The sequence below is a fragment of the Fundulus heteroclitus genome, chromosome 2 (genome assembly GCF_011125445.2).
Source record: "Fundulus heteroclitus isolate FHET01 chromosome 2, MU-UCD_Fhet_4.1, whole genome shotgun sequence".
In the NCBI taxonomy this organism is placed as follows: Eukaryota; Metazoa; Chordata; class Actinopteri; order Cyprinodontiformes; family Fundulidae; genus Fundulus; species Fundulus heteroclitus.
In genome coordinates, this window is record NC_046362.1 from 8,015,911 (window position 1) to 8,042,669 (window position 26,759).

At 43.1% G+C, this 26,759-nt stretch overlaps 1 protein-coding gene across 7 annotated transcripts in view; it reads right to left on the bottom strand.

Moving 5' to 3' along the window:
• The window catches only part of LOC105926251 (unconventional myosin-IXAa), a 168,541-nt gene that overhangs the window by 65,218 nt on the left and 76,564 nt on the right, over nt 1-26,759 (bottom strand). For 5 of the 7 annotated variants that reach the window (XM_021316352.2, XM_021316349.2, XM_012862491.3 and 2 more), the window contains exons 3-8: nt 19,444-19,538; nt 18,972-19,034; nt 14,691-14,790; nt 10,971-11,024; nt 4,988-5,088; nt 4,642-4,768 (exon numbers count right to left, since the gene is read on the bottom strand). In XM_021316352.2, the coding sequence (XP_021172027.2) occupies nt 4,642-4,768; nt 4,988-5,088; nt 10,971-11,024; nt 14,691-14,790; nt 18,972-19,034; nt 19,444-19,538 (540 nt within the window). The remainder of the gene's footprint in view (nt 1-4,641; nt 4,769-4,987; nt 5,089-10,970; nt 11,025-14,690; nt 14,791-18,971; nt 19,035-19,443; nt 19,539-26,759) is intronic. The other 2 variants (XM_021316351.2, XM_021316350.2) reach the window with 2 other exon arrangements.

Below are 26,759 nucleotides of genomic sequence, written 5' to 3' on the forward strand. Positions count from 1 at the left end.
TCACTGGTCGGGTTTTAGGTCTGCACTGAAAGTCTTCCGCCAATCAGTCAAGATCGCATCTCAGTTCTGGTTTGACAGCCATCCATCGGCCCATACGAGCCGCACTTCCTCTTCCAGATTCACCTCCACAGGAAACAGGAAGTCCTGGTCATTTCCACTACCATCAGTCCTTACTCTCCCAAAAGGGCGCCTCACACGACTTTGCTGCAGTAATAGAAAGTCCTGTGGTTCACATCCGCTTGAAACATCAAACCAAACTTAGGCCTCATGAGTTTTAGGTTACAGGCTTGCATGTAGCCCAGAAAACAGCTTTAAGCACAACTCTGCCTCTCTGTCACCCTTCATCAGGCCCTCCTAAAACTAAATAAAACCAAGACGCATTCAGATTTGAAAGCTCAGGACCCATTAAAAGATTGATTTGCATGCTGCATGCAAATTTGGTAAAAGCCACGCTATAGGGGATCTCTTAAGCCCTATTCGCACAGGATAAGCATTATCTGGGGACCCCATGTAATAAATAAATTACTCCTCTACGTCTGCTTTTTATGTAGCGCATTCCTGAGATTTTGCAGAAATTTACAGACGTCTCCTGAATATGACGTTAACGCGCTGCGTGTTGCGTAACATTCGCTCACATTGTGTAGGTGAGCGGCTGTACAACATAAGGCTATGAACAGAAGAAAATTATCCTTACCACACAGTGCAATGCACCTTCTCCTCAGCTTTTTCTTTTTGAGGTCATACGTTACGGGCCGATACAGTGTTGCTGACCCAACAGGTTTTCTAAACACTCCGAATCGCCAAAAGGAAATAAAAATGCGCCCAGGAAACAAAAAAAGCCTAATCACGTATCGGATCTCGCCTATTTCTGTTCAAGTTATTTGATTAAGGCAAATATTACTCCTGACAGTTTGCAAAGTGTTACAGTATTGAGAAAGAAAGCCAGGACTGGCAGCTCCGACCCCCAAAAATACGTCATTTCCATAGCTGAAAAAGCAGCCTCCTAACTCACAGCATGTAGAAAGTTTTATCCAAGAAAACATGCACTACAATTTAACCACAATTAAACATTTTGGAAAAAAAGACAGAAAACATTCTTCAAGCTGATCAAACCAATAACCGCCCAAACACACATTGAAAAAATATGTTTTAAAAAAAAGTAGATTTCTTTCCTTTCAGGATTTCTTCTCGTGTGTCGTTGGTGCTGGGGTTTGAGCTTTGTGCAATTTTATAATAAAGAAGGCTTTATCAAAAAACATTGTGAGCCAAAACTAAGGTTTTAGTGTTACTGTGCAGAAAAATGACAGCAAAGGGAAGAAAAAAAAATGCCATCTAATTACGGGGATGGAGATATTTATGCTATTCTTTTCTGCTGCTGGTTGGACGAGACCTTCACTAAATGTGGCTTTTTCATTGGAAAATATGGTTACCATTTAGTGGCACAGTTGCACTACTTTTTAAATAGTTGTAGTGAGGAAGCCTATTTTATAATGAGATTTATCTTGGAGCAATATTTATATTTTTGAAGTAATGGCTAAAAAGGCGCATGAGTTTTGCAATAAACACTTCCTTTTACTTCAATAAATGATTTAAAGAAATTTTCGAACATTCGAGACATTTAAAAATACATCCTGATGCAAAAATATGTAAATCCGTTACATTTACGTAGATAAAGGAAAAAATTGCTATAATAATGTTACAAAATTGTATTTGTACGTAACTGGATCTGAGCAGAACTGACGGCGAACTGCGGCCAAGCGTTGCCTGAAGACAGCCGTCCCGGGGCGTCGCGTGGATCAGTGGTAGAGAATTAAGCCCAATGTGTATGCCCAGGCTACAGAGCTCAACACGGCTGTCCCAGGTTCGATTCCTGACCCACTTCCTGTCCTTCAAAACAAAGAGCACCATCCTTCCCAGCTCATAAAGCAGCTGCAAACGGCATCTTTTTGCTGTTCTCTTGATGTGAGCTGCGTTCGCCTCGAGGGACATGCCTTCCGTGCCTCCGTGCCGTCGAACAAGACACTTAAATAAGCTGGAAATTAAAACACTGACCGCTGAGCATGTGGCCAACATGTGGCTCGGCTTACGTCAATGCCGGTCTGGATCTCAGGAGCGGGGTCAGAGAGTCCAGTCTGGGTGTTGGAGGGGGAACCCTGGCATGCTCTCCGCAGTCATAACATCCCTGTGGCGATGCTGACTGGAGTCTCCGGCACACTTGGGACGCTGTTTTGTGCGCGACTCAACAAGCGCGTCCGGCTAACGGCTGCAGTGTTTTTTTTGACGGGGGCGGGGAGGTGACAGCGTCGCTCGGTCCCAAGGTAAACCAGCGCAGTGTGTGAATGTCTGCGCTGCCCCTGATGAATCTCTGCCTGTGTGTGTGTGTGGGTGTGTGTGTGTGCGTGCGGTCTGATCTCAGCGTCTCTGCCGCCACACGGACTTGTAAACACGGCGCGGCCCGCCGGGCCGGGGGCAGGAGCTGTTTTTTCCGTCCTGCGGACAGATAACAGGGCTGCGGCAGACTAAACCTACACAGCAGACTGATTAGCTTAGGAAAAGGAGCTTCACATGGTTACTAAACTGAAACTCGGCCCTTCGTGTTTGCGGTTGCGATTAGGGAAAAGAAAAGAGAGGCAAAGAGACGTTATAAGATGCAAGGAAGTGGAAAAGTCAAACAGAGAGAAAGAGGAACAGGCCTAGAACCTTTTTTTTGGAAACAGCACAAGTTCGGCCTTTTAATAGTCTGTGTTAGTTTTACTTCTACAATCTAACTGTGAGCTGACAGGTAAGAGGAACCACGCATCAACTTTATTCTTTGATAGAAAAAAGGCCCACGCTGAGGAAATCATTATCCTTTCAAATTAGCCAGGAGCTGGTTTGCTTTTGCCTGGAATACAGTGCTTTAAAACCGCTTTTAGACTGCTTGAGGGTTCTCACATTAAGCCCAGAAACTTTGGTGCATTTTATTGGGATTTTATGTGATAGATGTGAACACAAAGTAGTGCAAGCTAGTAAACCGGGAGGGAAACTATTTATGGTTTTCAAATACTTTACCTAATTTAAAATGTAGAAAATGTGGCATGCATTCATTCCTCTACTTTGATACCCCTCAATAAAATCCCATGCAACCATTAGCCTTTTTAAAAAAAAAAAACGAATTAGTAAATTGAGCCCAGTTGTGTGTAATTTAATCTCTGTATAAATCCAGCTGTTCCATGAAGGCTTCAGAGGCTTGTTAGAGTACATTATAGAATCATAAAGAGCAAAGAGCATGGCACACAGCTCAGGGAGAAAGGCGTGTAGAATTTCGAGCAGGGTCAGGTTAAAAACAAACAGCCAAGCTTTGTAAATCTCATAATGCGTTGCCCGGTCCATTATCTGACAACAGAAAGGGTATAGGACAACTGAAAACATGCCAGCTCAGGTGGGAGACTGCTGACAGGGCAACTACCAGTGGTGCAGTCCACACACGTTTGCCTGTGCTGAGGAGTGGCAGCAAGAAAGCCATTGTTCAAAGAAGGCCATCACAAGCCATGCAATGGACACTTTAAATATGTGGAAGAAGTTGCGCTGGTCACAAGAGACCCGAAAAGAACGTTTTGGTCCAAATCACAAATTGCTATGTTTGGCAGAAAACTGCACTTCGCCCTGAGCACATCAGGCCTGTGGTGACGCATGGCAGTGGCAGCATCATGCTCTGGGACTGCTTTTCCTCGGCAGAGTCAGCGACGTTGTTCAGCACTGATTGGAAGATGGTTAAATCTGTTAAAGGCTGCCTAAGATATGAGACCCCGGTAAATGTTCACCTTCCACTAGGAAAGAGTCCTCAAACATACAGACTGAGCTACAAAGGAGGAGGTTAGATCGACATGTGTTAGAATGGCCTAGTCAAAGGCCAAACATAAATCCAATTGATAATATGTGGCAACACATGAAATTCTATTTTCCCTGATGCTCTCCTTGCAATCTGTTTAATATTGAGCTATCTTGCTAAAAGAAAAAAGGTAAAAAATAATAATTAAAAACCAGTCACTAGATGTGCAAAGCTGATAGAGGCAAACCACAAAAACACTTGTGGCTGGGTGAGTTACCAGGGGTGACTCTACAAACCGATACATTAGAGGCCTGAACAGATACTAAGCACGGCACACTTTCACATTTCTTCTTTTTTTTGTTTTGTTTTTAAAACCATGTGTCAACTTCCCTCCACTTCCCAATTATACACTACGTTTTGTTGGTTTGTCACATAAAATCCCAATAAAACAGACCGTGGCATGTTTGTGCTATCAGACTAAAAAGGTGGAAAAGTTTTTGACTTAAAGAGAAAGAACCATCTTTCAAAGTAATCTGCATTCAATGGCGAAGAGCTACCTTCTGCAAAGCATAGCAAAACATAAATAAAAAAAAAAAGACTCTTTGAAAAGCATCTTTGCAGCTGATCTTTTAAACAAGGTAGCACCAGGATCAGCTCGATGTTACCTGTGGAGAAGCACGACGGCACACTTGCAGCGGCCGTCTGAAAATAGCCTGAGCCCGTGCATCTAGAACGTCCCTGAAACATTTTTTTTTCCCCAAAGGACTTTCTGGTGTCGGGAACTAAAGTTTTCTCGTCCCTTTTGTGCTTTTTAGTCAGAGCTGGCTCACCTCTAGCAGCTCTGAGACGATGGGCAGCACCTCTGGGTTGCAGATGTCGGTGGAGTCGTCCCTGAAGGTCTTCTTCTTGTAGCGGATGTTCCCCAGGTGCAGGATGGCGGACAGCAGGCAGAAAATCCTGACATGGGGAAAAAAAAAAAAAAAAAACGCTTTTCTGTTATCGCGTTCACGCGTCGACCCTTCCCGGCTGCCGAGTTATCAGCTGGAGTCGAGGGGAGGCCGTAGATGAAGTGACCCGAGCAGATAACGCGCGGAGGAGGTTCACAGGGTGATTTAGCGTTCTGGGAGGCCGCAGGGTTTTGGGGGGGGGGTTCCTCGCCGCCCTGGGCTGTCTTACTGTTTGCGCGTGGAAGGCAGGAACCCGACCATCTCCATGGCCAGCTGCAGCCGTTCGAAGTCGTGCTTCAGGTCCTCTCCCTCGACGGTGAAGCAGTCCTGCTGGTGTCGGGAGCAAACATGCGAAGACAGGAGGGCAGAGGCAGACAGAGACAGAAGTTAGCGGCCGCCGTAGCAGAACAGCATCCCCGTTTAACGTTTATCGCAACCGGCGACGGGTCGATCAAAGCGCGCGGCCTGACGACATACGGCTGAACCGGCACGTCACGACGTCAAGCAAAACATATCATTTTCATAGTTTATTTCAAGCCATGGCTGCACAGGGGGGAGGGGGGGGGGGGGGGCTGGATGGTGAGAACGAGCACATTCCTGGGTGATCATGAGACTCTGATATCATACAGTCTTTGTCACTAAGGCTGAGACGGAGGAGCGCTGCCTTCACTGATCCTAAATAATGCTGGGGGAGGAGTGTAAGGGTTCAGGAAGGGTCCCTCTCACAGCGCGTCTCCTCAGGCCCTCTGCTCGGTCAGCTTCTCTCGGCTCCCACCAGCGAGCCTCTCCCGGGCTGTAATTAGCACATACCACAGCGGCCCGCCGCCGACGGAAGACACGGGAACCTATAATCCACACTCTGGAAGCAGCCTCTCGTGCGCTGCGCTCCCCAACACTCCTCTCCCTTCTCCATTGTTTTCCTTTTTGCCCGCACGGATTCGGGGAACTTCTCCGGTTTGCTTCTCCGATTGCAACAAAAAGGACCGCCGAGGGTTCTGCTGCTCCGGCGAGACCCGGGAAAGACGAGTCTCGTAGCTGCCGGTTATTCTCGACCTCAGCCCCCAAAAAACGGCACAACGTGATACATTGATGGAAGTTGAGAAAATAAAGAGATCAGCTTTGGCAGCCTCAAGGGAATAGTTTGGTTGAAAAGGAAAACTTTAGCTATTTGGGGTTTAAAAAAAAAATAGAAGAGATTCTTGAGAACGGCAAAAGGATTATCGAGACAGAGTCTGTTATTCTTACTTATTACACATGAAAGTAAGCCAGTGCACTTTAATGCTGTAGTTACAACTATCCAGTTTACTGCTTATTAAGCGATCACACAGAGATCCTGTCAACAAATGTGATCAGGTCTACGTGTACAAAATTCAAACCCAGTGACCCTTTCCACGTTGTTTCCATACTACAGCCACAAACGGGATTTTCTCTGATAAAGCAACACAAAGTGGTGATTTATGGTGATGTGAACGGAAAATAAAACATGGAAAATTTGTCCGAAGAAAAAAAATTTAAAATCTGGTGTATGTGTGGCGTGCGTCTGAATCCATCCCTCTTGAGTCATTAACGTCTTTTGGTGTACGTCTCTACTGGCTTGCAACATCTACAGCAGTAGCTCAGATTTTAATGGAGAACATCTGTGAACATCAGTCTTCAAGTCTTGCCATACATGGGATATACTGTAGACCTGGACTTTGGCTAGGCCACTGTAAGACATGAATGTAATGTGACATGAGGCGTTCACTTGTAGCTCTGGATCTATATTTCTGGTCTTTTTCCTGCTGAAGGGTGGACCTGTGCTCTGGTAACTAGTGTTTTGCAGCCTTTCACAGTTTTTGCTCCAGCACATCTTCCCCTTTTCTTCAGAACATGACGCTGTCACCACCATGTGTCACCATCAGGGCGATGTGCAGCGTCAGCTTTCTGCTAAACACAGAATTTTGCACAGATGCCAAGAAGCTCCCGTTCTTGTCTGGTTGTGACCAGAGCCCTCCATTTAAGCTGCCCGTCTTCACAACTCTGTAAGAGTTACCAATGCAGGTGAGCCATATTCCATGTTCCCATGACGACTAAAAGTTTAAAATATTGTTTAATAACCAAACCCTGTTTGAAGCTTCATCAGAACAGTCTCCCTGACCTGTCTGCAGTTCTCCTTTATCTTGTTGAAGCCGTTTGATCTCTAACGCATTCTAACAGACCTTGTAGGCTATAGAACAGCTGGATTTAGACGGAGAGTCAATTACACACAGGAGGGCTGTTTAATCATCAGATGACTTCTGAAGCAATTGGTTAAGTGGTGTCACAGTGGAGAGGGTGTGTAATACATATACATGCCACAATTATCTAACTTTTATTTCCAACTGCTTTAAAACATGTATCCTTTTCTTTGTTTTTCATAATTATGCACCATTTTGTGTTGATCCATCCCATAAAAAGTTTGTGGCTGTTACAATGTGAGAAAGGGACATGAAGTCTTTTGACAGGCAGCGTGGATGACACTTATGACTTTATCTTCATTTTAAGCTAGGAATTAGTTAAAGCACCCAGTCTGCTCTGAGGCGAACGCAGCATGCCAAGCCGTCGACCAGACATCCCACACCACCAGGCCGGAGACGCCCAAACAATCCCCGGTTACCGCAGCCACCAGACACTCCACTGTCTTTCAGTCATCAAACAGAAACAGCCAAAATGTTTGGTCTTTGGGATCTTTGGGCAAAACATGCTTTTTTTTTTTAATTCATGAATGTTTACTTTCCATTTTTACTTCCAGATCTGTGGAATTTTCTCCATGTAGTGCAGTCAGCACATGCTGACCAGTGGAAAAGGTTAAACAGGCCTTGGGGGCTGGGGGGCGATTGTACCTACAGGTGGTCTGAGTCTGCCACACTGTCCCTGCAGGTCTGTGTGGGTACTGCTGTGCATTACAGAGACATTATGTCCTTGAACTGTGGGGGGTCACAGACAGAAGGTCACTAAAAGGCCTTTATGGCAGAAAGAAACAACACACAGCTAGAGGGGAAGCTTGTGGAGAGATGCAATAGAAACAAAGATACAAGCTTGTTCCACTGTGTTCTGTTTGACAGTGATATGCATGTATTAATGGTGCGTTCCATTCGTCCTCGGTAGTCGGGATTCTCGACCTCCTGGTTGGAAAATTTCACTGGAATGGCCCCTAAAGTCGGTATTATGAGTTGGAAAGTCTTCAGCGTTCATGATGGCTGTTCCTCACAGCAACATTGGGTAAAACGTTATACTTTGACTGTTCGTAGCAGCTCTATTATTTATGTAACATTTAGTCAATTGTACAGGTGCTGCCTTTTGGTGATCATCAGACGGGGCGTTACAGCTCTGTTTATTTGCACAAAATACCACCTAAAATCAAACAGACAACCAGGCAATTGCAGGACAACTCCCTAACTCCTGAGCAACTGCGCCGCGATAAAAAAAAGAAGAAAAAAAAGACAAAAGCACGTGTCCTCTCTGAACACTTTGAAGTGGGTGGAGCTTGGTAATGCAGCGTTCCTGCGTCTGTGTTGTGATTGGTTGGGAGGATGTAGTGACTGTAGGATTAACGCAGATGATTGGCTGGAATGCAAAAGGAAGGAAAACTGTTCTTCGGTTGAACTTTTTACTAACCCTTTTTTCCCCTATCGCAAGACACTATTGATCGATATATATTGTTATTGAATTATCGTCCGGCCATCATCATAAAAATAATAATAATAATAATAATAATAATAATAATAATAATAATAATAATAATAATAATAATAATAATAATAATAATAATAATAATAATAATAATAATAATAATAATAGGCTGAATGGTGGAGCATTAGTTAGCACTGTCGCCAGCAGCTAAAAAGGTCCTGGGTTTGAATCCCAGCTTGCAGTCTTTCTGCATGGAGCTAGCTTGTTTTCCTGATACGTTTGCTTGCACTTGGGCTTGGATTTATTTGATAAAACATTGATGTCCTGTTGAAGGTAGAGTGTACAAATTGAATTAACACAATAAAGAAAACCTCAAGGTAATGTTCTATTCAATAAGGTTGCCATTATTTAACACTATAACAGCATTAAAAGAGACATTTTTAGATTTAAAAGGAGAAAAATGCTTCCTCAGAAATTGCTCAAACCACTTTTGCAGCAAGACTGGCTTGGTGGGTTCCAAACGTCTCTCATCATGCCAATAAACTGCAGAAGTTCCTCCTTCCCGCTCGGCTGTGAGGTGGAGAATATTCCACCGGAGTGATTGAAAAGCATAAATGACTGTTTTGCTGCAGGAAATGTTCCGACACACTCCAACGTCTGCAGCTAGTTTCATTTTGAGCTGACAACAGCTTTCTTGGAGCCCACTTTAAAGAAGATTTCATTATATTCTCATACTCAAGTTATCCTTTTTGGCAAAGGGTGAGGCCTTGGACAAAAGAGCAGTTTAAAAACAGTGGACGCAAAGCCAAAGTCAAGGATGAGATGCGGTGAAACTGGGAGTCCCATTTGTACGGACCGATTCTCGTGGCTCATGCGTTTGCTCGCCGGCACAGTTGAAGGAACATAATCTCACATTAGGCGATACCGAATCCCTTAAACACACACAACAAATCCCGCTGACCAAACATTACACACTTCATCTTGGAGGCTCACAGGACAGGGGCAAAGACCAGCCAATCAGCGAACACACACATAATGGAACGAGACCACACACTTTGTAGGGAAGTTTCCGGGACGGGAGACCTGTGGATTAATCGTGTTATGACAGTAATGTCCTCTCTGGTCAGAAGCCTGTCCAAACTTAAGACCCTTCTCTAAATATCTGTTTAAATTGTAATCCTAAAGAGTTTCTATTATGATCCAGAATGTCATTTTTGCCCACTTAGTATAGAACCACTTCCCTCACAGCTTTTACTTTCTTGGTCTGTTACTGCTCTGAAAGAGCCAACAAAGTCAATGCTCCTTTAGTTTATCAGTATCAAGAGTCAATGTTAAGTGCTAGTTGATCAATTATTCCTGAAATCCTGAAGCTTCCCTATAAAGTTGCCGGTTTCCAGCTTTGGCGTCATTAAACAGCAGCGAGTCATCCAAAAAGCCTTGTTTGAAGGGATTCCTTTTTTTTTTTTTAAGTTTTAATTCATTAATGGGAGAGATGCACCGTGAAATAAGCTGGTGAGTGAAATCAGATGATCTTTAGCATGATCGGCCCTGACGGAGACTGGATGCCGTCCAATCAGTAAACACTTATCCAATCAGTAGACACGCCATAATCACATTAAGAACTACCAGGTCACGCTAACAACACTCTTCTGTGTGGAGGCTGTCACTGAGGGGAGACTCACCACTAGCTACTGTCACCATTAGTGTAGGAGTGTAAAATGAAGTCTGATCTTTTTATTTTTTATTTTAAACAAAACTCTTTTCTATGACATGTCTGCGGAAAGCAAAACTACAGAAGATAACAGGATGGCTCAACGGAGTACAGCAAAGGTGTTTTATTCGTCTGAGCTTTCTGCCTCTGTCTGTTTTGGGACAGGACCAGTAAATAATGGCAGCCTTCTGGAAAGCTTACAGCTTACAGCTCTGGATTCTCCTAAGAGATGCACATTTAGACTACTGTTTACCAAAGCTAACTATGCTAACATGCTTATTGGCAATGGAAGGTGCTAAAGACAGTTTAAAATCTTAGCTCTGTAATCATTTAGTTTTCTTTTAAAATATTAAAACACTTATAACAACTGTACTCTGACACACGTGCAGTTTGACATCGCCTCTGCTCCTAATATAAAGAACTTACAGTATGTCAGAAAAGCTAGAAATCCTGTTCTTCAATCTACTCATGTCACCGTTCTGAAATGGAAATGGAAACTGGCTAAAACTGGTCTCAGAAGATCCCACCTTTACATAAACCAGAGTTTGGAAATCGGCCACAAACTCGGGTCGGTGCATCTCTAATTAACAGGGACACAGATGTCTCTTTATGTTCCCATCAATCTAACAAAATGACTACATATTAAGGCATCCTTTCAAACATCCTAGACACATAGAGCACATTCAACAGAGCCAAGGCCAGGCTGCCTCTGACTTCAGTCCGGTTCACTGAAAGCAGGCGGGCGTGGACAGCATGGAGACACCAAGACCGGGACTGGCACCGAAATCCCACTGAAGCACGACACACCCATGAACACAGACGTACACAAACAAACTGGCATGATACTGACCAGCTCAGTCTCATAGCAATTGTCCCAGTGGAGTTTGTGTGGTCGCTTTGTCATCTGGAAGCAAGGCAAAGTGGGTTAAAGCAAAGTCGAAATACTAACAAGTCCTACAAAATATCACTTATAGAAAAATGTAAATAGGTCAAGAAAATAAAAGTGACGTCTCAGACGAAGAGTCGCACATTCCCAGAGCAGGAATAATTACATCAGGACGGATGGAGATGGACACAGTGTCACAGAGATGGACAGGCTTATTTCCTCTGCCACTGCCCACACTTTCCTCCAGACGTTCTCAAACACTCATCATGGGCATGAACGTCATATTCACATTGGGAATCTTTGGTTGTATTATCTGATGTGGGTTGTGTTTTTTTTTACGTTGTATTGTGATATAAAAATGCAACTGCAATGAGTTCCAAAAACCAGAATTGGTTGGATTTCTTTCTCTGGACTTTCTGTAATCCTCACAGACTCAGAATTATACATACAGGGTTGAATAAAGGTACATATACAGCCCCACTAACATGTGAATAACTGCAACCTTCTGGCATCCTTACTGCTGGGATATTTGTCCTCTCTTTTCAGCTGAATTAGTAGAGCTTTATTTAAGGCTTCTTGGCACAGACCCAGCTTGTAAGAATAGTTCATAAATGTGTAATACGGCTGCAGTCACGGCCTTTTCAAGACTCTTAATGTCATCTTGTTTTATCCACTTGGAAGTAGTTTTAATGCCCGCTTGGGGTTATTGTCACCAGATCTTTCTCCAATTGATCTGTTATCAAATGTCATTGTGCAACAACCCCATCAATCAGGGCGCAGCCACATCCAGCGGATTAAATTTCAAACATTTTCATCAATACCGTTGTTTAGCATATGTACATTTCAAAATACTCCATATTCACGTCAACCAGATTAAAAATTAATGTCTGCAGGTAACTGCAGAAGTATTTTACATCCTCAGCATCTGTTGGGTGCAATAACTTTTTTTTCCAGGTGGGGCAGCAAGTGGTGAGCCTAGACTCTGATTGGCTAGGGCGCTGCTTATTTTACTCCTTTGCTAATTTTGTACATTTACAGATTTTGTCTCAACTGCCCCAAATGCTTTAAACAATATCACTGTAAAAGAGCACAGACCTTTATTTTGGCTGCTGCCGATATTAAAAGGAAAGTGAACTCTACATGAGAGAGTTTAGGGGAAAAATATGAAATGTTGCCCCTAAATTTTGTCATGGTGCATCCAACTCTAAAATTTAGGCCCACCAGGACAACCAGTGAAAAATCTGAATTTGGAAGCCAGAACAATTACAACAAAAAGTCTTAAAAAATGTGGAGAGACGGCTTATTGAAGGGTAAATTGATTCCCTCTTGTGCTCATTAATACTGTATTAGAAAACAGACAAATTATCAACACAACTGTGCTTACTCATTTATTTTAATTGCTGCTGCTTCTATTCCAAAAGTAACTAAGATTTAAAAATCCAACTGAAATGCTGCCACTTTTCTGCAAGCACGTCAGCTGACCTGACCTCAGTTTACAGAAGTCAAAGGCAAACTTCAATGCAGTCATTTCATCTAGATTTACATTTTCTATGGTAAGAAAACAGCAAAAGGGCTCAAAGATTTTCTGCAGGCCTACTTTCCACCGTACCAGTCAAAGGCAAATGAAAACAGCCCTGAAAGGTTCAAAGATCACAGAAATACATAACCCTACTCATGAATGAATTCATTTTAAGGAACCACTAAGAAATCAGAGCAGGATCTGATAGTGTGGCACCTGACTGGAAACGATAATTTTTTTTTTCTGTTGTTGTACAGTGGAAGGCCCGTACCTATGGTGTATGTCTATCCTCAGCCAACCAAGGGTTCCTGACAACGCTCTTCAGTGTTAGCACTGTGACTGAGTGAAGAGACTCAAATTTAGCTTTGTTCAATTTCAGCGAGATGTCAACGAATTATGTAAAAAGAAACAAAAAAGAATCTTGCTGAATTAAGAAATATTTACCGCCTTTAGAAATCTTGCAGTTAAGGTAAGGATCGATTAACTGTGCGACGAACAAACACGCAGACTGCTGTCAGAAAGGCTAATAGTGATAACTGTGCTAAGCCCAATCAGAATGAAATTGTAATCCGAGTGAGAGGGGGGGTTTATGCCGATTGATAATCTGATCAACATGCATATAAATGCTTGTCAGGCTCAAGTTATTCCAAATGTGGCAAACAGACCCAAGTGCGCATGTGCGCCTGATTTAAATGTGACGTTTATTTCCGAGTTGCTGAATGGCGGAAATACGTCAGGAATCAAAACTACAACCTTTTGGTTTAAAAAAAAAAAAAAAAAAAACTCAAAATGGTTGCTTACTCAGTAACATTTCAACTAAAATTAGAACATCATGCAAGTCCAGCCTTGGCACTCGGAAGACAAACATACATAATACTGCTTTGTTTACTATTTTTGTGGTTTAGCAAAGACGAAGTACTTAGTCTTCTGTGCTTTTTTAGGTGAGTATGACAACAACATGTCAGAGGAGTTATAGTCTGAATAAAGCCATGTGCATATACACGCACATTATGATTGGAGTCATTGATTGTGTGCCCATATAAACGGTACCATCCGATTATTTAATCTGAATAGATTTTAATCCAAGCGTGAAATTCTGTGCATTTAAACATAGCTAGTGAGAAATATAATTTGTTAAGAGTTTTACAAAATTTCCAAGGTGGAATATCTGATCGATGCATCTTGGTTTTTAACAAAATTGTGAATAAAAGAACTCATTATCACAACTGTTACATCAATTGTTTGCTCTGGTTTAAAATTCAATACCAATGCATTATGAAACTGCTGCTTTTAACTTCAGGTCAAGGACTCCACGTTTATCATTTCGTAGAGTGTTGGTAAATTAACACGCTCAAACGAAGGCGGAACAAATGGTGCTCAGGTCGGATTACAACTAGATTATTTGTAATAATTAAACTGACTCCATTTAATCTAGCAGCGAGGAACACGCACCCACACAGACAGACCCTGAGGGGAGAAATCATTCAGTACCAATATTCATTTTAAGCCTTTTGGTTGGTTTTGTGCACAACGAGCTTGAAAAACCATGTGACTTCTGGCACGCTCCACACACGACCACATCAGCACCACACTGACTTCACCGTTTTGCAGTTGCCATGGAAACAGGGCTGCATGAAGGCATTGAGAGTGGGGTGTTGTTGTTGTGGGGATTAAACGAGAATTGAGGGGGGACAAAATTCTTCTTCTTTTTTTTTTTTTAAACAGGGACATGAACAAAGAAATAAAATGCTTTTATCTTTTTTGTTGCGATACTGTGCTGTACTGGGGGGGGGGGGGGGGGGGGAGGGATCCTCACGCATCAGCCGCCAGCGCACACAGATCTACCGCAAAAGATGCGCACATATGTAGGCTTCTGGCAAATGTACAAGGATGTATGTACATGCACAAATATGAACAAGAACACACACATGCACACAGATGCCCAATTCTGGGAGGCGGGAATCAGACTGAGCGATGAGACATGCTTCGGTTTTGACAAATGAGAAAACAGGAGCCAGCAGAGAGAAGGTCTGCTCAGTTTCATTCCCGGCATTTTCACCACTGCTGAATAATACATCTGAGATTAATTAATATGAATGTTCCCCGGTGATTTGTCTTTCATGCGTATTCGTGGGTGTGTTTGTGTGAGTTTGCTCGGGGCTGACCTGGTTAAGGTAGTGGTATTCCTCTGGTTTGAGCAGGTGGAAAGCCTTCCTCTCTTCTTCACTGGCTCCAGCCAGCAGGTAGTAAAACACGTGATAGTTCCTGCAGGCACAAACAATTTGGTGAACATTGCGTCAAATGACATATCATCCCGATGAGCTCGAAATACATTTCAGTGTTAAATTATTAGCAGTATTTAGAGTAAGGGCAACCTTGGCGGAGTCCGATTCTGTTCATAACTTTTATGGACAGAATTTCTAGGCGCAGCCAAGGTGTTGAGGGGATCCGTTTTGGTGGCCTTAGGATTGCGTCTCTGCTATTCGCGGATGACGTGGTCCTATTGGCTTCATCAGGGCGTGATCTACAGCTCTCACTGGAGCGGTTCGTAGCCGAGTGCGAAGCGGCCGGGATGAAAATCAGTGCCTCCAAATCCGAGACCATGGTCTTGAACCGGAAAAGGGTAGAGTGCCTCCTCTGGGTTGGGGAGGATGTGCTGCCCCTAGTGGAGGAGTTCAAGTATCTTGGGGTCTTGTTCACGAATGAGGGGAAGATGGAGCGGGAGATCGACAGGTGGATTGGTGTAGCGTCTGCTGTGAAGCGGGCGCTGTACCGATCCTGAGCCAAAAGGCGAAGCTCTCGATTTACCGGTCGATCTACGTTCCTACCCTCATCTATGGTCACGAGCTTTGGGTCGTGACCGAAAGAACGAGATCCCGGATACAAGCGGCTGAAATGAGTTTTCTCCGTAGTGTGTCTGGGCTCTCCCTTAGAGATAGGGTGAGGGGCTCAGTCATCCGGGGAGGACTCAGAGTAGAGCCGCTGCTCCTCCACGTCGAGAGGAGCCAGTTGAGGTGGCTCGGGCATCTGGTCAGGATGCCTCCTGGACGCCTCCCTGGTGAGGTGTTCCAGGCACATCCCACCGGGAGGAGGCCCAGAGGGAGACCCATGACACGCTGGAGGGACTATGTCTCCCGGCTGGCCTGGGAACGCCTTGGGATTCCTCCTGAGGAGCTGGCCCAAGTGGCTGGGGAGAGGGACGTCTGGGCCTCCCTACTGAAGCTGCTACCCCCGCGACCCGACCCCGGATAAGCGGACGACGATGGATGGATGGATTTAGAGTAGTGGGGGGAATCCTCCAGTCCTTTCCAACTAACCTGCAACATCTCATGTGTCACTTCACTTTTTGACTCTTGCAGCCTCACATTTCAAGTCAAACAAGGCATGGGTTTGAGGCAATGAGTCGTGATTAGCCAGGACAAAGGCCAGGGCTGGATTCATTGTACCGAGTTGTAACTCTACGACAGCTGGAAACCAGCTCACGTCCATGCAGAATGACGCTTGATGTTTGCTCAAGTGTTGGTAAGTACTAAAACACGCAAAAGACATCAAAGAATCCTAAGCTTCAAGCTATGAAGCTTCATTTACATCTACCCCCTACAGATTGATGTCTGGCAGGTTCTTAATTTTTTTAAGGTGACCAAGGAGTAGCGATAACGAAGCATACAAAATGGCATGGAAGGCACACTGGTACACTTAGAGGTAGTAATCTGTGTAAGATACTATTAGCAGTAACATACTCAAATAAAAGTGAAATTTATGTGCAATTGTAAATGGACTGAAATTCTACAACACTTTTCTAGTCATACTGACCACTAAAAGTGCTCTATAGCCTCATTCAGCCAATCCCACTCACAAACCGATACCTAGATCGGTAGGCAACTTGAGGTTCAGTCCGACTGTAAAATGCAATGTGAAAGTTGCGAAGGGCGGTGATAAAGTTGCTAAATTTAACACCACAGACTCAAATAAGCTCCTCCAAAAGCACCATGCTTAAGAACCTGTGAATCTTTTTTTTAAACAATGTTTATGTCAAGCCTGATGACCACAATCACTTGGCTAGGTATACGGTTCATTCAACAGTAGTAACAGATCGGTATCAGCCGGTACGCTCAGCCCAGCTATGGGTATAGCATTGGAAAAAAAACTGGATCGCTGCATCTCTAATTCATACCCATTACCTTCTTGTTCACAAACACAAGAATCCGTCTTGTCCCGCTCCCATGAAGTATTATGGTTTAAGGCGGGGCATACAGCTGTGATAAAGCAAGAGCTGCTGAGGCCACAGGTGAACCAACACAAACACGGCAGCGCAGAAGGACGCGTGCTGCTCACATCTGTTTTATCAGAATCCTATCCCAAACAACCCACAATCTGCTGTAATCGCTCGGAACCACGAGTTCTGCTGCCTAACAGAACATCCTGAAGGAGTAAGTGCGGCGTCAGTCTGTGCTTAGGCACAGCTGGGTCACGCAGCAGGACAATGATCCATAGCACAGCAGGAAGTCCACCTCTGAATGGCCCAAAAACAGGAAAATTAAGGTTTTGAATTGACCTCATCAAAGTTCAGACTTAAATCCAAGAGAGATGCTGTAACAAGACCTCATGTTCAAAAACCTAGTGTGACTGCATTGACACAATTTTGCAAAGAAGCGTGGACCAAAATTCCTCCACAACAAAAAGGTATCGCCATTAATCACAAACCTACGATGGTCCTTGTTTTTGCCTAGGACCCAGATTGGTTTGGATAGCTCTTTATCTTTAATGCATAAAATCAGCATATGAATGCAGCTTTTTGTGTCTTCTTAGGTTACTCTTTTCAGTTCGTTTGTTGATCTGAAATATGTGACAAAGAATCTGCAAGGGAAAAAACACTCGTTACATTCCCGAGCTCATTAGCCTTGATCTTACAATACGGCTCACATGGTGATTGCTGCCAACGTTTGTTTTGGTCCTGTAGTAATACATTTATTCCCTACAGCCAGTTTATCTACATTTTTAGTAATATTGTGAGTCACTAGGAGCAGTTTCTGACGGCAGCCCTCCAGTTTAGCCTTTGCTCTGATGCTATCCTCCCCAGCATGTTTGCTTTCTGTACGCTGGGGTCACTCAGAGGCAACCTGTCAGAGACTTAAGATTTAAGACAGTTTGCAGTTTATCACCAGATCGCTTGCTACCCCCCCTACCTCTCTGTTACAGGTTCAAGCATTCTGGGAGGTCTCATCTCTAGTTTCTACCCTATCAATATGGCTACCAGGGCCTGTCATCAGGGTGAAACGGAAACACTAGCTCAGTCGGGGTTAGAGGGATTTGTTGACCAGTGGTGAAACATGGACATGGGGCTTAATTGCCCAAAGGACAGCTTACTTTTAATTTTATTTTCTGAACAGCTGAGAGCTGTGTCATTGTGTCACCTGGAAGAAAAATGACTTTAGGGCTGCAAGTGGAGTCTGTGTGTGTATGTGCTCCCAGCGTAGGAGGCGAGCGATTTATGCCGAGACATGTTTATGTTTGAGTGGGACCAAAGTAAGTGAAAAACCATAAAGGAGAAATAAAGTATGTTGTTGTTTCACTTAGGCTAACCTAGAGGTTTTGCAAAAAAAAAAGCTTTATTTGCGCTGGTTTTTTTTTAAAAAGCTGTCCAAACTACACTTATTTTACATTCAATGATGTAAGCGGAGGAATTTAATGGCTGGAATGAAAGCGTAAACTGTTTCAAAGGAAGAAGTCGCAACTATTTCAAATGATGACACTTTTGGCCACGCTCACCATCTTCTCCTGTTGGATTGTGTTGTGGTTATGGCAACACTCTTACTGTCTACCGGCGCCAAATAGGTATTACAGTGTTTTTGATTGGCATCCCAGACTGTGACGATCCAGATTTATTTTTTAAAACAGGGAGTACAAACATATCCAGGGCAGAGAAGCCAGGACTAAAGTAAAATAACTATAAAATTACTATTTCTTTGTGTCCTAAGGTGTTAAAAATTTGAAATTCCTTTCAATTCTAGCTGGCTTTCCGGCTGTGTGTCCAGGGTTACTACACACACACAGACAGCCAATAAATCATTAGTTAAAAAAGGAAATGGACGATATTCTTGTACTGAGGTTTTGTACATAAACATAAGAATTCCTCTTTTTCAGACTATGTATAATTTGTTAAGTTTCACTTCATGTCTTTACACACAGGGGATGTTTTGTGTCCGGCTGTGTAATTTCTGACATTGAGAACATATAACAACAGCTGATACGCACCGATTAGCAGCTGCTGCCTTGACATGCAAGTCAAATCTGCAAAATAAACCTCAGCACTCACCACAACTTGTGAGAAAATGAGTTAATTACAAGGCAGTGATCTGACACTGCAGTGGGTAAAGGGCTGACTTGTTAACGGATGACTGCATGGATATGATGACTGAGCAGCGATCAGTGTTGAATTTGCTCACCTCTCATTGTGCTCCTGGTACACCAGCCGGGATTTCTCCAACAGATACTTCTCCACGTACGCGCTGAAAATCAACAGAGACACGGTCAACAAGAGTCTTCGGATAAAGCTGCTGATGCTCTGATTAGAAATCTAGCTGATGATCTAAGAGGAGATGCTCAGGGTTCCCAGCGGTTAGGTGTGTCTGTACTGTGGTCACTGGTACGGATCCATAAAAGCAGGAAATGGGCAAAGTTGAGGGGCAAAATGATAGGATACGGTTGTTTAAAATTATTTACAATTTTCAACACAAGATGTTGCCCGCAGCTGCAAAAGGTTTAACCCAATCAGTGTGCTGCCTTTTAAGGCAACAGGCTTGGAATAGAAATAAGGCTTGAAAACATTAGTTCATGCATTGATTTGTGTTGGTCCATCACCTAAAACCCTACTAGAATATGTTAACGTTTGTAGTCCACGTGCTTTTCCACTCTTACCCCCTGACGGTACCACTCTCCTGGTAGTTGACCTGGATGAACTTCCCAAAGCGGCTGGAGTTGTTGTTGTGAGCCGTCTTGGCATTACCGAACGCCTGCAGAGAAAAGCAGAAAGCACTTCATATGATACAGGTAAAGAGCTCCAGGTCTCAGCACTGCTCTTTCCACATTCAACCAAATACAGGAAAGGAGAGAAACTATCTTTTTAAAGTGTTTTATTCAGACGCGTCGACCCTCAGAGTAAGGAATACGGCATATTTACGAGCAAGCAAAGTGAGAGAAAAATGTGCGAGGACAGGAAGGAAAGGCTACCAATCACTGTACTGTATCGGAGGTCAGGGGGCGCGGGAAGGGGCACCGACTGCGTGCCCACACACACACACACACACACACACACACACACACACACACACACACACACACACACACACACACACACACACACCAACAGTGAACCAAACTGCCAAATTCCTGTGAAGGCGAACGGAGCAGGCCTGAAAAGAGACACAGCCATTAGACTTACACAGGGAGCCCATCGTTAGAGGCCCCCGGGGGACTCGTTCGTGTTCTCATTAGGAGAGCGATGGGGCGCGCTGGGGTGAGTTAGTTAGCTAGGGAGAGAAGAGACGATGACTAGAAGAAAGCGAAGAGGAAACACCGAGGCAGAGAAGAAGAAGAAAAAAGGCGAGGAAAAAAAAAATATCTTAAGGGTATAAAAAAAAAAGGGGGTCTTCATAAGAGGGAGGAAACCCGAGAAGAAAGCCTGATGCTAAACATTAGAAGGAAGGAAATTAGGCCAGGAAAGAAGCTAAAAAAACAAAGCGGTGAAAGGAAAAAAAGAAATGGAAAATACAAGGAGAGGGAAGTCAGGTAAAAGAATACAAACTATAGCTGGGCATGGGTGAAAAAAAAATATTATAAACATGAAAACCTCAGGGGGAAGGCAAGCTTTCTCACATCAAAGTCCACAGCACCAGCGGCGATGCACTGTGAAGCCGTCATAAAAGATAAGATACATCTTAATTGTCTTTGTTACCAACACACAAGGTGCGCCGGTACAAGGAATAAGGTCAAAGGACCAATGAGAAGCAGTAAAAAGACGGAGAGCAGTGGGCGTCAAAAAGCCAGCCGTGATAACACATGAAACACCCAGAGAACACAAACGCAACCCGACACACATTCAGTTCGCCTTAGAGACAGAACCGCCAGCAGGAGACGGCAACCAGGAAACAACGAGGCCGATGCCTTCTCCCTACAAGTCTGTCGTTCTCTTTTCAATCAACCCTTCATCGGATGCACAGATAACGTTTGTCAGTTTACGTGGAAAAGAAACCAGGGAGGGGCCAGCTATCAGTATCAAGGTATACCAAAGGTCCTGATTAAAAAAAAAAGAAACGTACAAGATTTCTAGCACATCGTTCCTACGGCTCAAAGTAGGGATGCACCAATCAGAACAGTTGGGCCGATACAAACCTGTTTATTTGGCTCACATCCCTTCAACACCGTGAAAAACAACCACACCACAGACATCGATTTTACCGATGTCTCAAGGAAGACAAAGTCGGCATTTAGACAATAATTATTTCTCTTTTTCTTAAAAACGCAATAAGATCATGTGACACATTTCCTGGAAGTACTGTGACATTGTGCAGCTCAGTAATTTTCCTTTTTTTCAAATCAAAACCCCATACTGGCCCGGCAAGACCGATTCCCTTCATCCGGGATGTAAATCCAAACTCCATCATTTCTGGATATAGGAGCCCCTTCTGTGGCTAAATATTTCCCGTTTTAAACGTTATAGGGAAAATCCACTCCCTGAATCGATCAAACGACCGGTGGCAGTGTGTGAGCACCTACATCAAAACATGGATCCCTAATATATGTGCCCCCATTGTGCACATGTGCTGAATGCAGTTTGTCTGGGTGCATTCTCCGTGAGCCTGCAAGAGATTAATGAGGAGGGCGGCAGTGCCTGGGTGATTTAGAGTTGAGCTGCGCTTCGTGGTCAACGCCTGCTGTGACCGCAGCACAGGAAAACACACACTGTGAAGGATCGCGCATGTGTGTGCAGACACGAGCACGCGATTTGGGGGCTCCGCAGCCCAGCAAAGTAATTCCCGCTCGGCACGTTTAGGAGTTCGGAGGTCAGGACACTGATGCCGTCTCTCGTTCTGAAACTCAATGTTTGTCGAGTTTATTCCAAGGACCATTAAAAGCATGATTACCACTGACATTAAAAACAAAACAGACAAAAGGTCGGGTTTTAACAAGAAATTCATGTTCGTTTCCTGTTCCAAAACCAATAGGAATCATTTTAAAGCATCCATCCATGGCCTAGATCTGCTTGTTGCTATTTCCAGAAGCCAATGGGTAACATAGGATGGATCAATAGTCCATCAATGGGTCAACACTGTGGAATAAGAGAGCAACAGCAGTTTCTTCCACCTATGGCAATTCCAGATCTCCAATTAACCTAAAACCTGAAGAGCAAACCATGCATTAGGGGACCACACAGAATTTCACAAGCTGGGACAAAATTTTATTGCAGTGCCTTTTTTTTTTTTTTTTTGCTGCAGAGCAACAGGACCAATCACAGGACAACTGAGCAGCACGCTCCCTGACGGCGAGCCTTCAATTAAAAATCTATAGACAGTGACACGTTTACCTAAACTGCAGTCATTTTTACCACAAGCTCCAAATCATGTGATCCAAAACAGAAAAAAGTACAACTGTCAGCAGAAACCCGACCAACCTAACCACGGAGCTGTCAAATTACAGGATGGATTGGATATTGAACACTGACTTTCTGACTTTCCAGAAGTATCAGCTCATAAAACACGTTCGTGTTATCCTACTAGGCCACAGCTATTTGATTTGAGTTTTGAGGAGAAAAGCCTCCAGAAAAGTCAGCATAAATCCTAAAGGCGGTTATTAGAGAGGAAGAGTAAGAATTAAATAAATCGTTTTAGAATAAAGGCAGTGATGATCCGGTTATGTTCTGCTTTGTAATAATTGGGTGGATCAAAACCAGTAATTACAAACAAAAAAAAAACCTTGAGTAGGAAGTTAATTAAGCAAAAATAAAATTTTAAAATCAAACTACAAAAATCAGCTACAAATCTTGGCAGACCAATGGTAACGACGGCATCTTTTATTGTGCATCAAATGATGCAACATATTGTAGTGGTCCATATTGTTGTTTAGGTTTTCTTGGGACACGGAAAAAAGAGCATTTCAACCTGGACTTAACTCCAAATTGAGTTTTTGCTCAGAGGTATTGTGTCTAAAATAACCAACCCAGAGTGGTGGGAGTTATAGTTTAGAAGTGAATAAAGAAAAGTTACCAGAGCGTATGATTCTTTTATGTGGATTTTATCTACGGGTCTGTGACCATCACTATTTACTTCACTATCTACTTTTTGGATGTCCACTGTGCTGTGCCAGAGTCTCATGAGAGACAGATTATCCTTTTATGACATCATCGCTCTGGGAAACTTTCACCTGTGTGTTTGCATGCCTTTACATATCACTTTATTTACATATCCGTCGACTTCAGCCATGGAAATGAAGATAACTACCCAGGGCTACGAGCTTCAGCTCTTAGTGTTTGCAGCAAGATGCTGCAGCTCTTCTATAAGCCTGTAGTGAAGAGTGTGAATTCCTCTGCCGTCATATCTTTAGGGTGTAAAAGGAGCTCTGATGCTGGGGTAGCAGCATCAGAGCCAGTGACCTAATAAAGCTCAACAAGCCGGTGAAGAAGGCCGGCTTTCCTCTGGACACTCATCTAGAACCTCTGGAGACGACTGGGCGAAGAAGGAATCTTCACAAAACGAAGAACGTTAAGGACAACCCAGAGCATCGTCTTCATCAGACTGTTGAACAACAACAGTGTTTAAAAATCGGGTCTGGAGAATCCTTCCATCGCCATCTACAACAACGCTTGGAGGAAACCTGCTAATATGAGTTTCAACAGCATTTCATTTCCCCTTCGGGATCGAACTGAAAACGGGACTAAAGAAAGAAAATGTGTGCATGAAAATGTATCACAGCATAGAAACTGTACAGTTGATTCTAAGTTAAACGTAGATCACCGAGCTGATGTTTCATATGTGTGTAACATGTAAAAACTTGCATACATAAACCTCTTCCAAAGAAACTGCTGAGAGCGGCTTTACAGTAGTCGTGTGATTTATGTTTGATCCTAAACCTTGAGAAAACGTTCAGGTACAAGCAGTGCCCAAGGACACATGACAACAGGGACATCTATTCTATCCAAGCATTACCGCTAAAAGAGTCCACAACAGCTCCTATGTGAACCTATTAAAGGCACAGATGTTTTAAGATTTCCAGTGGTGCAAGTACGCTGACCTGAAGGCTTATTCGTGTAGTGAAAATGTGGATGTGTCCTAATATTTGCATTCCAGCTTCACACCAGCACCATGCTAATGTATGCAGATTTTGCACTGGTAATGGCTCGCGGGCTCTTCCACGCTGTCAGATTAGGTTAGCCTGTTGTTTCCTCCACAGCTACAGAAGCCCCAGGTCAACGTCCCCACAGGAAGCCAGCAGTGGTAAAGGTTTTACGGTGTTACAGCGTAGAGGAAAGAGAGCCTGCATGGAAAAACAGCCATTTTTATTAGCATGTAAAGATATTCCTCAAAACTGCCTAGATTTGGCTTAAATTTTTTTATTTATCACCTGGTTTATACTCCCTGGAGAATTTGTTTGTCATTTTGTCACACCAGACCAGCTGCTGTGCATCCCTGCCCCCTTAAATCATCAGAGAAAGGACGATGAGTCTAAACTTCTGCTTGGCTATCTACATTTAGCTTGTCACACAGACCTCAGAGCGAATGTTCAGGGTTTTATGGGACACTTCCTAACACTTTAAAAAGCAATGGGATGGTACATGGTATCAAAGTACATTGAGTTTCGGTTTATAAATCGCAATATTTTTCCGTCATAATGGCGTTTACCCGATGCCAGAAAAAGTGCTGGGGTGACCAGCTGTATGGAGCATCAAATAAGACATCGCTGTCCCTCCCCCACCCGTTGCTGCACACTGCCTATCAGCTGCCTCAAAAGAATACAACGGCTATTTTAGTCTTACATACATTTTTTTTTTTTTTTTTTATTCGGTAAACATTCCAGATGTGGAAGAAAATGTTCATGGTGTTAAACCTAAACTAAAGTGACACCTGTGACTCTAATGTAAGGTGTTTCACACCTTTACGGTCTCCAAGTGAAGCTGATATCTGTTAAGCAGCTAACAGCAATCCAGGTAAACAGAAATTAGATTGTCACTCTGTAAAAAGAAGAATGACAAAACTGTTAGTCATTTGTTTTATTCTTCTGATGTAATGCTCTAGTCTGTAATGTGGTGTTCTTATTAGCTGTATGTTGGAACTGGTCATATTTACAAGAAATAAATAGTTTAAATCATCAGTCTGTGCGCAATTAATCTACATGTTTTACTTGGTAAAATAAGTTACTGAAATAAACTTAAATAATATAAAAATGTATTCAATATGATGTCAATATACAAGCTCCATACATGCGTCAAATGGTACGGACAGGAAATTGCATCACTCAGATTGATATTAACAGAGCATTTAATATCACAGTCTTGGAGGGAGACACTAAACCTTTTGCCGCCTCATCTAAGAGCTATAGCATGACTGCAGTAAGCTGCAAAGTTAAAGTATTGATATGGATTAGAAAGTCAGCACATCTGACGGCTTAATTGCTGACGTTTGCTTGGGGGAATTACATTCCCAAGTTTAAATCCTGTGATGACACGTTCATGCGATATAACGAAGCACATCTGTATGTTCAACAAATAAATCTGAGACATTACAACCGATAAAAGAGGCGGCAAGGTTTCTGCAAACAAAACAGCCTGATATGGTTCTCTTAATGACCTTTTTAAGTTCAATAAAATCCCCCTAAAAAGTTAGGGACATACACTGTTGATGCATAAATATAGATAATCTCATAACTCCTCCAATTTCAGCAAGAATTAAAACTACATCCACCAAACTTGTAGCACATCTGTCTTCTGTATGCCTTGGGAGAAAGGAAAATCTAAATAGGCAAGTCAAAGCTTTAATCTGTACAACTCAAATTATTAAACTAAAAGTAAAAAGGGCATATTAGCTGGTGAGGACACCCTGTGATCAAATGATGCTTGCCATTGTTTTACTTTTTTTATTTAATCTTTTTCCTAACAGTGACCAGATTTGTGCCAACAAACATTTGCCTAAAAAGCACATTTGGTGATGAGCATTTAAGTCCATTTGTACACAATCAGAATTTATTATTATTATTATTATTATTATTATTATTATTAAAGAAAATTGGATCACCACTGATGTAAAAATGTTTCAACCTTGGAAACTTGGAGGTCCCTGTGCCTCAAATCCAATTTGGCTGCCATGCGGCTAAAATATAGTCAATATTACGAAAATCGGTTAATAAACTACGTTAATGTTATTGATTAATTTAGGTTGTTGCTACATCAGAATGAATAACTGTTGAAAATAGTACTCTTACTGGGTGGATGTTATATTTGTGACATTAACTCGCTAACTTTGGGACCATCCGCTCCACAATAATATCCCACCCTTGACGTGTCCTGCTGAACAGCATCTGGAGCCACAGCAATGGCTGCTCCAGATGTCAGACTTTCAGAAAAAATGTGTGGATTTCCCAAGACTGCTGTCCTTTTGGTGCCAAGGATATTTGTTTTCCTTCCCTTCTTCCACAGTGGCATGCAGTCAGATGACATCACAGCTGATTCCCTGCTAGCAGGTGCAGTTTGACTTCAGGAGAAAAACACAGCAGGAATGTGAGTTGGAGGGGGGGGGGGGGGGGGGGGGGTTGCCAAGCCTGACCTCTAGGTATAGAGTCAGACTGGGAAATGCTCAGCATAGCAGATGCTTATGAACAGGTCTGTCATTTCTAGTGATGAAAATATAACAACCAAACCTGCTGTGCAAACAAATGGGCATGGACTAATCTTAAGTTTTCTCTCAACCTGCTCTAGTCTGCTCTTGACATACAGCGTAAAATTAACATCTGTAAACCCTGAACTAAGCAGTTCGCTGGTATACAACCAAGTCTGATAACCTCAAGAAACCCCCCCCCCCCAACATTCGGCCTCGTTAAAAGTATTTACACAAACATATTCACTTCACACCTAGATCATGTGATAACATTTAATGAATTCTGTTGGCATTTCTACATGTAAACTGTCTCTTGCAGAGCAAATATGAAAAGAAAATGTGGGAACATAAATTTACATTTTAATAAGAGAC